Below are 13,527 nucleotides of genomic sequence, written 5' to 3' on the forward strand. Positions count from 1 at the left end.
CTTTGTGATTTAGGAAAGCTCCGCGCTTGTACTATAAAAGTTTACTCATATGCAAACACACAGATACACACACACACACACACACACAGTCATTCGATTGAGAAGCACTTTGAAGTCTTGGGGTGCTTTGCCTATTAAGTCAACTGATTAAAGTTGAGAAACTCTGACTGATAAAGTATTAGTATAAGTATGCTTACAGCTGAGTTCCCATCTGATATTCACAGTGAGTGTGCGAGCTCAAAGCAGATGCGTCTTGTTGCTGCTGCTTTGCACATTTCAATTAGCGGTAATCTTGCGGCAATTAAAATAAGCAACGACAAAGTGCTGGGCACATTAAGTAACAGCAACAGCAGCAGAAGCAGTAGCTTCACCGTTATCCAGGCAACAACAGCAACAAGCAACAACTAATCGGTGGCTTCCTCGCTTCAAGTTGTCAAGTTGGCAAAACATTCGAGACTTCACCTCCAAGGCGATAACAGGCAGATGAAGCAGCATCCGCTCCCAACAAATATAACAACAACGTTTGCCCAATCAATATATTAAAGCAAGTACGCCTTCGAATAACTGGAAATTGTGCAAGTGCCGTGAAGTTCAAAAGTTGTCATGTAAGTGTGTTTTCTACACAGAATTTTAGCTGTAATTCAAGGCACTGCGAACTTGCTAAACTTCATTTCGCTAATAACAAGTTCTGCTAAAAAATACTTGGCATATATTTTGAATTCCTAAGAAATTTGTTAGTTCGTGCTTTTGACTAAGACAACTAATATTTATAAACATTCAGAAGAAAAACAGCATCTAGAAAAAATGTGTTTAAAAATTGATAGTCTAACTAATCGAGAGATTCAATATTCCTTTATTATACCCAATTTACACAACACACGTTTCACATAAGTTCATTTATATATATTATATATAAGTTGATGTGTAGTTTTCACCAGATTAGTCTCACTGTCTGTTGATCTGATTGGGGGTTTTTTTATTTGCTAGCTGATAGCTTAGGCAATTATTGAATGACTGCGCAAATCAAAAGTTCATTTAGAACTGGCATTAATTCATTCGAACTACATTCATGAAGTGATTCATTATATTGGTTCATCTACCTGATAACGCTAAATTCTGAATTCAGAGAGTATAAATATTGATTCATGATTATGATTATAATGCTCTTGAACTAGAGATCAAATGAGAATAAAATTATAAGCCACTCGTGCCGGAGGCTGCAATTGCAGTAAGATTTGTGTGTCTATGTGTGTGTGTGGGTGTGTGTGTGTATATATATCTGCTGATAAATTGACATGTTCTTTCCAATCTCGGTCACAGTCGCTAATTAAAAGGTTTAAGGCTAAAATTAGCATATGAGGCAAATGGCAATTCAAATTGAAAACCACTACAGATGCAACACACAACAAACTACAATCACACACCACACACTCACATGCATCCCACTACTCTCACACACACACATACACATATGCAAATTTGCGTGTTTACTGTTCATGAAACTAAAATTCATGCGAAGAAGCCGCGTCCCCAACAAATTTTCAACAGGCTGTTCGATGCACTGAGAAAATTAAATCGATGAAACTTTCGAAAATACATACCAATTTTAATATCGTTGTTAATTTGAGTTGATATAGGGAAGGTTTTAGATCTTATATTTAAAAACGTTTAGCGGCTACTTTCTGACTAAGAAACACGTCTCTTCATGAAATAAGTACTTTTGGGTGCTCAGTGCATTCGTGTATGTGGTCGAGGATTGTGTTTGCAAATGAGCTGCGTGGCGTCATATTGGATGGCATCGCATGCCAGCAATTATCCGCATAATCTTGTAATACTAACCTAAACCCGAAACGATGTCGAAAGGCAATTTACTTGCAAGTTTTTTGTTTTTTGTTTTGTATTTGATGCCGTCGCAAGTAGCTTAAATTCACTTAACTAGTTGTTTGCGTGTGTAAGTGCGTGTCGTTGCCTCTGTGTGTGTGTGTGTGTGTGTATGTGTACACGTTTGTGTGTGTGTAGGCCAGTGATTATGCATATAAACAGTAAATACATTTGACATTTTCATAACACTTATGAAAATTACGTATACGCACCGTGTGCCTTGAGCAACTCTGCTTGGGGGAAATGCTTTGTAGTCAAACCTTAGAGGGGATTTATGTAAGTCTGAACTATACTTATACAAGTCAGCATCAAGTTACCTAATTTTATTTAAATGCTTACCTACAGAAACCTGCTGATGTGTAACAGGAGCGTCGTTAGAGTTTAAGTTTGTTTAAGTAAGTTAAACAAATTTTAAATAAACACAGAATAAACTTAAAATAATATATTCTAGTTTTAACATTTTAGCAAGCAAACTAAGCAAACCCCCCTTTTTATGGCATCCATTTCGGATCGCTTGAAAGTAACTAGTTACTTGTGATTACCAAACAAATCGAATTGTCAATATGCCCCACCTACAGTAGAAGGTAGCATATGTCTATGCACACGAAAGTTTAACCTGCTTTTTGGTTGCCATCTGTTCTTCGGTTGTGTTCTGTTTTCTGTGCTCTGTGCAATTGTTTTGTGAAATTAAATTAAATTGATTGAATTTAGACTCAATTCAAAGCTGAACCCACACGGAGGTCAAAAGCGGAGGTGCCCCAAGCTTCATATATATATTTATGTATATATATATGTGTATTTACATTGCTTGTGTGTGTGTCTGCCAGTGATAATGACACTAATTTGTGAACGATCTGTTTGTTATTGCGATGCTGATGCTGCTGCTGATGTTGATATTGTATTGTTATAGCAAAAAGTTGTTTGTTGGTTAGCAGATATTAGCGCGCATTAATGTAACCGGAAGTAGCTGCTTTGTGTGCAGCTTCAAATGAGGTTAACAGGTCAAATGTCGAACCTATGAAAACGCGACTAGCTCAGGCGGAGGTGCAGGTAGAGGTTCAAGCCCTTGTCTAAGGTCAAACACCCAATGATATCAATATTTACGCGACTTTACTTAACGCACTGGCGCACAAACTGAATGATACACTTGAAAAAAAGTATAACAAATATATGAAAATAATAAATAAAGGTCTATAAGCTGTTATCAGCTATGACAAAATTGTACACTTTACGTTAACTTCGTAAATCTAGTCGGAATATTGAAGATAATTAAGAAACACCCATTTTTGCTGTACTTTTGATTATAATCAGACAATTTCAAATAGTTATATTGTAAAACGACAGTCGAATTCCAATTTATATATAATATTTATGTATGTATATACACTTTTTTTTTGTTGAGTGTAGTTCACGTACGCAGCGCTTGGACAGTAAACAAAGATCACAAACACTGCGCCAACATAGAAACCAATCTACTAGTTTACCACTCCTATGGCTGCTCCAGCTCCTCCTCCTCCTGCTTCTCTGTCTGCTCTCTGCTCGCTCTCTGCTTTTTAAGGGGATTTTTTTAATATATTTTTTTTTATTGAAGCGCCGCTTTGTCGCCGTCTGTCTGTCTGTCTGTCTGTCTGTCTGTCTGTCGTCTTCATTCAATTGTTTGTCGCGCGCCGTGATTCGCGTCCAGCTTTGACCGGCGCACTGGATTGAGCTCTGAGCTCTGGGAGCACTTTTAGTAGGCAATCCGAGCGCGACAGATGCGCTCGCTCGAGATCTCGCCTCGCTGCTCGGTATCTCCGTTTCTCCGATTCTCAGTTTTCTCGGTACTCATTTCGCAATTGCGTCGCGCTAAAAATTGCGTTTAATTAAAGTATAAAGGCCATTGTGGACATATATTTTTGGCACTCACATATACATATTCATATTCATCGTCGTAATCATATTCGTTTTGTAATATTTACTATGAGTCGTCATAGTCCGTTGAAGCTGTCGCTGGTGCAGGTGCACGGTGTGCCACCCTGTGCCCCCTCACACCCCTCCGCTACGCCTCGTAGCGGTATCAAGTTGGGCTTAGGTGTCAATCAGCAGACGGGTCGCGTCCAATGGTGTCCTGGTTTAACGTGCTGCAAATTGCTTTTGCTGCTTCCAGTGGTTATGCTGCCATTGACATTGGTCCTGCTGCTCCTATTCCGACTCGATGGCATGTTGCAGGCGATCCAGCTCAGCGAGGAGCAACAGCGACACCAACGATCTGCTTCTGCCTCGCGGCCTGGCTATCTGGATGACTATGAAACATTGCTGCCGGAGGGTAACACCTATAATGAGCTGATCAACGATGAGTTTATATTGCCACAGGCCAAGCGTTCTCAGCTGGAATTCTTGGCGGCGGAGCGGGCGAGACGCTGCCTCCCCTATCGTTATGGAAACGTAGAGACGCTCGAGCTGGAGGATCGAAGCATATTGATGAAGGATGCGCGGACATCGTTTCTACCCCATGGCCAGCCGCGTGAATGTTATGGCAATGAACTGGATATGCAGGAGACGGGCGAGGAGTTCGAGACGAGCCACAAAAAGGATATGCCCAAACGTTATCCAGATACGTATCAATTCTGGTCGCGACGTGGACGTCGCGAGGCACAGGAACAACTCATTGATGAGCTGGCACTTATTGAGAACTCGCTGCCCTCCTTCTGGAATGAGCAGGGAACGCGCGAGGACATCCGTCAGGCTCAATCGAAGACCATGCAACGTTATATGAGTCCCCAGGTCGATCCGTGTGTGGATTTCTATCAGTATGCTTGTGGCAATTGGGAGAAACTGCATCCCATACCCAAGGATAAGGCTGGGTTCGATACCTTCGAGATGCTGCGCGAAAGTCTCGATGTGGTGCTGCGCAATCTGCTCGAGAAGAATGAGGTACACGCCCAGCCCAGTACGGAGACGCGTGTGCGTCAAAACACCTTCAAGCTGAACGACCAACAGTCGGAAACGGATCCGGCAACCGAACTAAAAGCCGAACGACTTCGTCGACATATTGTGGAACGAAGAGATCTCCTTAATCGTGTCCTGGTAAGGTATAAACGCTTTTCAAATGGCACCAAGAGGAAACGGCTCATTGAGCAGACGCGCGAGAAATCCAAAGAGGAGGAAGCCCCGCCAATTACATTCAATAAAGAGAAGGAGCCCGACAAGCACAAGGAGGATGCAATTCATACCATTCAATCCAGCATCACCAGGGAGTATCTCAAACCCAAATACGATGCTCAGGCAAAGGCCAAGAATCTCTACAAATCCTGTGTGAACAGTGAGCTCTTAACCCGTCGAGGATTAGAACCGCTCCATGCACTCATCCGCCAGTTGGGTGGCTGGCCAGTCCTCGATCACGATTGGCAGGGCAGCCACTTCAATTGGCAACAATTGGCGGCCACGTTGCGTCGTTATAACAACGACATTCTGATCGTTCAGTGGGTGGGCGCCGATATCAAGAACTCAGAGGAGAATATCATTCAATTTGATCAAACTGGGTTGGGTTTGCCCACTCGCGAGTACTTCCTGCAGCAGAATAATGCCAAGTATCTTCATGCCTATCAGCGCTACATGTCCGAGGTAATGAACAAATTGGGCGCCAGCAAAACAGATTCATTGCGAGTCGCCACCGAACTGGTTGCCTTCGAGACGCGTCTGGCGGCGATTACGGCGCCGGCGGAACAAAGACTCAACGTGACAAAGGTGAGTAACTCAAACTGCGACTTATAATAATTACAATTATTATATATTATTATTATAATTATGGACATATGCATGGTAACTCTTCTGACAGCATTCTGATTTCATGCAAACAAAGTCAAAGAAGAAATTTGAATTTTTGATAACATTATAATAGCATCTTTTTTAAAGCACAACTTCAAGCTAGCAAAAAATAAATATTATATACCAAAAAGGGAATTCGTGTCATCAAAAGTACGGTTTTCAGACATTAACTATTTTTTATTTCAATTTATTTTAATTAACGTGGGCTAAGCACGGTACACAAATTTAAATGCGGGTATCTTAGGCAAGCCGAATATTAAATACTCTTATAGACCGTAGTTATTATATCTTCTAAGCATAATATTTCAAATAGAATGACTAGTTAAAATACCTGAGGTCTGTATCTGTAAGCATAATTGCTTACATATTTTGATACAAATTATTACATATTTGATATCAAATTATTAATTTAAATTCATAACTGTAGCACTGTGATGCCTTCTTAAATTGTTATTATTCGGTTCTTTATTCACTCTAAATCTTTTTCACAATGTACGTTTAACGATCAGATTATTTATATCACTTAGATGTCATCGCAAGATACATTTTAGAATTCGGAAACACAATCAAAAAAAATAAATAAAATTGTGTATTCTAATTTATAACTAAATGTAATATCAATTGATTAAGTTAAATTTCTTCAAAGATGGCAGATAGATTCTTTTGGAGATGCTCACATAAGCCCAACCAAGTTATCTAGTCTTTTTTCTTAATCTGCAGCTCTATAAGCGAATGTCGCTGCAGCAGTTGAAGGCAACTGTGCCACAAATTGGTTGGACCACATATCTGAGCACGCTTCAAGGACGCACTGTGAACGATACGGAACAGGTGGTCATCTATGCGGTGGAGTACATGAAGCAGCTGGTGGCACTGCTGGCCTCAACGGAACCTCGAACAGTGGCCAACTACATGATGTGGCGCTTTGTGAGGCATCGGATTAACAACGTGGATGATCGATTCGATGATATCAAGCAAAACTTTTATCATTCCCTCTTTGGAAGGGAGGAGAGTCCACAGAGGTGGAAGGTATGCATTGCACAGGTGAACACCAATATGGGCATGGCTGTGGGATCGATGTTTGTGAGTCGCTATTTCGATGACAATAGCAAGCGGGATACTTTAAGGATGACCCATGAGTTGCAGCAGGCATTCAGGGATATATTAAAGACCACAGACTGGCTGGATCAACACACAAAACTGCTAGCCGAGGAGAAGGTAAATGCGATGTCCTTGAAAATTGGCTATCCGGACTTCATACTCAATGCCGAGGAATTAAATGAGAAATATGCTGGTATTGACATACATCCGGATACGTATTTTGAGAACACACTGAATGTCCTGCTGCACACGGCCAAGATGGAACAGGCCAAGCTTCATGAGCGTGTGAATAAGACCAACTGGCAAACAGCGCCAGCCATTGTGAATGCTTATTATAGTCGCAATAAGAATCAGATAATGTTCCCCGCTGGCATTCTCCAGCCACCATTCTATCATCGCCATTTCCCCAAGTCACTGAATTTTGGCGGCATCGGTGTCGTCATTGGGCATGAGCTAACCCATGGCTTTGATGATAAGGGTCGCCTTTTCGACAGCAATGGCAACATTCACAAATGGTGGACGGACGCCTCAATTCGTGGATTTGATGACCGCGCCCGCTGCATCATTTCACAGTATGGCAATTACACCGTCGAGGAGGTGGGCATCTCACTTAACGGCGAGAGCACGCAAGGTAGGTCATTAATCTATACCCTGCAAAACGTTTGAATCGGCTGTTCTTAACGGACTCCATATCTATAATGGAATAAATAGCTTGAGTAGTTAATAATAAAAATGTAATTTACTCTTATGCCATACAAATGAGAAATTACTATTTAAATACAAATTGTGGCCGAGAATATCTTATGGGTTTATCCATTTTTGTTCCAATTCAAATCTGTTTTTAACGGAGAGGATGATTCTAGTACCCTAACAATCGAATAATATACTTTAAAAAAACATTAAAGCATATCGCCCAGTCGGTTACATTCGACTGAACCACTCTTACCTTATCATATTTTCTATGGCTCATCATTAATCTTTCCCCATAGGCGAGAATATTGCGGATAATGGAGGCTTGCGGCAGGCTTTTCACGCCTACATGCGCTGGGCAAATGAGAATCCCCACGAGGCAAGGGACGAGATGCTACCAGGGCTGAATATGACCGGACCGCAGCTGTTCTTCTTGAATTTTGGTCAGGTCTGGTGTGGAGCAATGCGACCGGAGGCGATAAGAAATAAGCTCAATACGGCCATACACAGCCCGGGACGTTATCGGGTGATTGGTACCTTATCCAATTCCTACGATTTTGCACGGGAATTCAATTGTGCGGCGGGCACACCAATGAATCCCCACAAGAAATGCAGCGTTTGGTAGCATTTGTTGTTGTTGCCCACCCTTTCCCCTAAGAGTATTACAGACACAATGATGTATTCCTAAATACCAGTATATACCAGTTGGATCCAACGCTAACTGTAAGTAGATAACAACAATTCCAACCACTTAAAATCGCTCCACTTTCGAAGATGCCACTTGATAAGGAGTACGTGTCGCCTGTCATCTCCATACCCTCATCCCCTGCCCATGTCTCAGCCGCTTGTTGTGTCAACAACAGCGGCGCAATTCACTTGCCACATTCGCCACATTCACTTAATTAATGGTGATTTATGCCCAACAGTTGTTGTTGGATTCATGCTTTCTCAATGGCCAACCTTCTTTCCCTGCTTGTTAGTTTGCAAAACTTCTTCAATTGTCTTTGCACAATTATTATGCGACACTTTTGCATATTCTCAGGCTTTTTTCAATGACTCGAAATTAATCTACATAGTCAATACATAACGACATTGAGCATAAAAAATGGGAGAAACTTTCAATCATTCTGGACTTAACAATTCATTGATACACAAACGTAAAATCCAAAATATATCGAATTTTTTGATTATTTTATACAAGCAATATACCTTCCCTCATTAAAGTCAGTTATAGTTTTAGTTGAAAAGTTTTTCTATTCTTTCTCTTTCAGTACACTGTTATTGCTGGGCCTATTCACCAAAGTAGACTTGCCATTCAACATTATGAATTAACCGAATATACTCGCAGCTGTATTTATTCCCATATATAAAAACAAAACTGTGCCAAAAAAATAGTGTATGATAATGTTTACTATATACTTTTATATATTTTATAGTAATTAACTATTTATATTTTAACTTGAAATAATTTAGTTGACACTATTTATGTTTGTGATAATTCTAATTAAATATAAACGATCAAATTGCAAAACAAAACAAAAAATGCACAAGTAATTGAACATTCTATGATTGTTTTGTTATGGGAGCAGATTTTGATAGTAAATAATAGTAAACCTATGATTTTTTACTAATTATTTACTTAGATCTTAAGCATATAGTAAAATGGAATATGGTAATGGACAATCTTATTTTGAGATTGTGCAACACTGTTGAACATCTGAAAATTTTCCAGCTTTTAAGCTCAAAAACCAAATGAATATTTTGGAAAACTTTTGAGCATATTTTTTTACAAAAAATGTAGCTCATTTCTTCAGTTAGAGCCGTTTGCTCAACGGGAACGGAACACAAAAAATCAGTACACGTCTGTGTAGGTGATCCAAAAATAAATATAGACAAAAAAAATCGAACAAAAATAGACACGAAACCAATTGAAATGGAATAATAAACAAGCCAAAAACAAAAATCGAAGATAAATAGAAAAAATTGTAATGCATTTGTGGATAATTTGTTTAGTATTATTGTGGGCCAACAATGTGCAGTGTTATGGGTCTAATAGCTTTGGATTGGCCAGCGGAGAAGCCATACGCATCGGTAAGCTAACAGAGAGAGAGAGAGAAAGAGAGAGAGAGAGAGAGAGAGAGAGAGAGAGAGTTAGAGAGAGTTTGAGTGAGATTCAATGATTTGCTCTCTTTGACTCAAAACAAATGCCGCAGGCCTTATCACAGATGATAGCACGGATGGAATACGACAGACATTTGAGCATGCCATATCTGTGGTGAACAGCGATCTCAGCGTTCCTTTGGCCGGTGAAACGGAGCAGGTGGCCTTTGGCGATTCCATGCAGGCATTTTCACAACTATGCAGACTAATGCAGGTGAGCATGTGAAATGTAAAATTAAATCAACGAGGGTTTTTAACTAAAAAACAATTTTATTTATTTATTTTTATTTTTTTTTTTTTTTAGAATGGTGTAGGTGCTGTTTTTGGACCCGCTGCCAAGCATACAGCAGCGCATTTACTTAACGCTTGCGATGCCAAGGATATACCCTTTATATACCCACACCTTTCATGGAGTCCACAATCTGATGGCTTCAATTTGCATCCGCATCCCGAGGATATTGCTCATGCACTCTATGACATTATCACACAATTTGAATGGTCTCGTTTTATATTCTGCTATGAATCTGGTAACTTCTAAATGTATATATGGAATAAGAACAGGAATTGATTATGACTCTGGATTAATTGCAGCGGAATACCTCACAATATTGGATCATCTAATGACTCTCTATGGCATCAAAGGACCCGTCATTAAGGTCATGCGTTACGATCTTAACCTAAATGGCAATTACAAATCGGTGTTGCGACGCGTTCGCAAATCGGAGGATAATCGGATTGTGGTCGTTGGTTCGACGGAAGGTGTCGCTGAGTTCCTCCGTCAGGCTCAGCAGGTGGGCATCATGAATGAGGATTATACGTATCTGGTGGGTAATCTGGATCTGCACACCTACGAGCTGGAAGAGTACAAGTACAGTGAGGCTAATATAACAGGCTTGCGAATGTTTGATCCCGATAAAAAGGAGGTGCGCCAGTTAATTGAAACCCTACAGCAGGCACTGGGCGAGAGTGAACCCACGAATAATGGTAAGCTCCGGAGACTTCCTTAACTTAATTTCTCAATTTGCTATTCTCTGCAGGTTCCTCGCCCATTACACTGGCCATGGCTCTGACTTACGATGCGGTTCGTGTTATTGCCGAAACTACAAACTTTTTGCCGTATCAGCCACAACAGTTGAACTGCTCGGAACGACATGATAATGTCCAACCAGATGGATCTACTTTCCGAAACTATATGAGATCGGTAAATATTTATTTCTTATCCCTTTGTCGAGCACTTTCGACTAGAACACTCTCACATAACTAGACTCGCACACTTCTATCATTACAGCTGGAGATACTAGAGAAAACGATCACTGGCCGTATCTTTTTTCGGGGTAATATACGAAAGGGATTCAGTTTCGATGTGATTGAACTGCAGACCGTCGGCCTGGTCAAGGTGGGCACCTGGGAGGAGGGCAAGGAGTTTCAGTTTAACCGTCCACCACAAATAACCAATTTCAATGACAATGAAGAAAATTCGTTAGTTAACAAAACGTTCAAAGTACTTATCTCAGTGCCGGTAAGTTGGAAACAAAAAAAAATAAATAAATAAAATATTATATCTACTTATAATTATGTTAAACTTAGAACAAACCCTATGCCAGTTTGGTGGAGAGCATTAACACATTAATTGGCAATAGTCAGTATGAAGGATATGGCATCGATTTGATCAAGGAGTTGGCGGAAAAACTGGGCTTTAACTTTACCTTTCACAATGGCGGCAATGATTATGGTTCTTTCAATAAGACCACAAATATGACAACAGGCATGCTTAAGGAAATTGTAGAGGGAGTAAGTTATGTGTACTATTTATAAATTAATATTTACAATTTGATCATTTTAATATTTTTCAGCATGCCGAATTGGCCATCACAGACATAACCATAACTTCGGAACGTGAGGAAGCAATTGATTTTTCCATACCATTTATGAATTTGGGTAAGTTTCGTGAGTTTTACAATTTCTGGAAAATTGCTGAAATCTTCAATAATGTAAATCTCTTAAGGTATTGCCATTTTATATCTGAAACCCCAAAAAGCGGAGCCAGCACTCTTCTCCTTCATGGACCCGTTTTCAAAGGAGGTTTGGCTTTATCTGGGCATTGCTTATTTAGGGGTCTCTCTGTGCCTCTTTGTAATTGGACGTTTGTCACCCTCCGAATGGGATAATCCCTATCCTTGCATTGAGGAACCGGAAGAGCTAGAGAATCAATTTACCATTAGCAATTCATGGTGGTTTGCCACGGGCGCCCTGTTACAGCAGGGATCTGAAATTGCGCCAAAGTAAATTATTAGAAAATTCTACAACAAGAAATGTTTTTCGAATTTCCAAATTCCACAGATCCCTGAGCACCCGCACAATATCAGCTATTTGGTGGTTTTTCACATTGATCATGGTCTCTTCATACACAGCCAACTTGGCTGCGTTCCTAACCATTGAGAACCCATCGAGCTCCATTGATAGTGTTGAGGATTTGGCCGAAAACAAGGACGATGTGCAATATGGAGCCAAGCGCACGGGTTCAACCAGAAACTTTTTCTTAGTAAGTTTCATTCACAAAAGAAAAAAAAAAGCTTCATGGCTTATCCTCCCAGAACCCAACCCTTTAGTATATAACAGCATTAATGTGAAATTTCCCATTAGAAGTTTTTCACATTCAGTTTTGATACATTTGATCTCTTGGTCAATAACAATAATATATTTTTGATTTTAGTATTTTTTTTTACTGACTAAAATCATAATCCGATTTTATTTTTAGACTTCTGAAGAAGAGATATACATGAAGATGAATGCGTACTTGAGCAATAATCCAGCCTTTCTGACGGAAACCAATCAGGATGGCGTCGACATGGTCAAAGCGGGCACAAAATTTGCATTTCTTATGGAATCCACATCCATCGAGTATAATACGGTGAGGGAATGCAATCTGAAGAAAATAGGTGAAGCGCTCGATGAGAAAGGTTATGGAATTGCAATGCCTAAGAGTATGTTACACATATAAAATAATTGAAATAAATACTTATGAGATTACATACGATAGATTGGCCATATCGCGATAAATTCAACAATGCGCTGCTTGAGCTGCAGGAACAGGGCGTGCTGGCTAGGCTTAAGAACAAATGGTGGAATGAAATTGGAGCTGGAGTTTGCAGCGTGAGTCTAAATTGTAATCTTGCAATACTAAAAAGCCTACTTAGTCAGAGGAAAAACATCCCATTTCCGATTTGCCAGCTCTTTTAAGCACGCTTAAAACCAATCTAACCAATATCCAATAACACACTCTTTTTTGCAAATAGGCGAAAGGCGATGATGATGGCCCTTCGGAGCTGCGCCTGGATAATTTAAGTGGCATCTATGCTGTACTAATTGTTGGCTCCTTATTATCCTTTGTCTTTTCCTTTTCCTACTGGTGCCTTTTTGTCTTCAAGAAAGCCAAATTTTATGAGGTATGCACAGTTTGTTAATATATTAATATGAAAAAAAGCATATACATAATCTAACTACAGGTGCCATTCTGTGATGCACTCGCCGAGGAGTTTAAAATTGTTGTGAGTTTTGCGGAGAACGAAAGGGCCTTGAAGAGTGCCCAATCTGTCTATTCTCGCAGTCGCAATTCTTCGCAATCCATTGAATCGCTACAAATGGATTCGGATAATGATGACACGGTGCCCGAGGATGATTGAGTTCAATTTTATTTGTTGGTATATATATTTTGTATATTATTTCTCTTTGTTGTTCACTCAAATAAAAAACTTTTTATGCTCAAAGCTTTTTTGTCGAAACTTTTACTCAAAGCGATGTACCAAATCCACATTTTGGAAATGATCACAGTTGTCACTTTTCGCTCAACGTGAACAGCATACAAAATTGGAATAGACTTCATTTTTATTT

General features: G+C 39.9%; 2 protein-coding genes across 3 annotated transcripts; both read left to right on the plus strand.

Moving 5' to 3' along the window:
- Window positions 1-3,645: 3,645 nt before the first annotated feature.
- LOC6568454 (neprilysin-4) lies at window positions 3,646-8,894 on the plus strand. The gene is made up of 4 exons (XM_001994429.3): window positions 3,646-5,607; window positions 6,409-7,417; window positions 7,776-8,199; window positions 8,748-8,894. Exons 1-3 carry the CDS (start codon window positions 3,841-3,843, stop codon window positions 8,099-8,101), a joined length of 3,102 nt encoding a protein of 1,033 aa, XP_001994465.1. The 5' UTR covers window positions 3,646-3,840; the 3' UTR covers window positions 8,102-8,199; window positions 8,748-8,894.
- A 394-nt stretch (window positions 8,895-9,288) lies between these two features.
- Window positions 9,289-13,403, plus strand: LOC6568453 (glutamate receptor ionotropic, kainate 2). 2 transcript variants are annotated; one of them, XM_001994428.2, is made up of 14 exons: window positions 9,289-9,567; window positions 9,690-9,850; window positions 9,941-10,163; window positions 10,228-10,620; window positions 10,674-10,837; window positions 10,925-11,155; window positions 11,224-11,427; window positions 11,490-11,574; window positions 11,642-11,918; window positions 11,977-12,178; window positions 12,395-12,620; window positions 12,677-12,789; window positions 12,933-13,082; window positions 13,143-13,403. In XM_001994428.2, exons 1-14 carry the CDS (start codon window positions 9,465-9,467, stop codon window positions 13,317-13,319), a joined length of 2,709 nt encoding a protein of 902 aa, XP_001994464.1. In that variant the 5' UTR covers window positions 9,289-9,464; the 3' UTR covers window positions 13,320-13,403. The 2 variants fall into 2 exon arrangements, with proteins under 2 accessions (XP_001994464.1, XP_032596299.1); XM_032740408.2 differs by lacking the exon at window positions 12,933-13,082 and having other exon boundaries at window positions 9,321-9,567; window positions 13,143-13,370.
- Window positions 13,404-13,527: the final 124 nt, after the last annotated feature.

This window comes from Drosophila grimshawi, unplaced genomic scaffold (genome assembly GCF_018153295.1).
Source record: "Drosophila grimshawi isolate 15287-2541.00 unplaced genomic scaffold, ASM1815329v1 contig_311, whole genome shotgun sequence".
Taxonomy (NCBI): Eukaryota; Metazoa; Arthropoda; class Insecta; order Diptera; family Drosophilidae; genus Drosophila; species Drosophila grimshawi.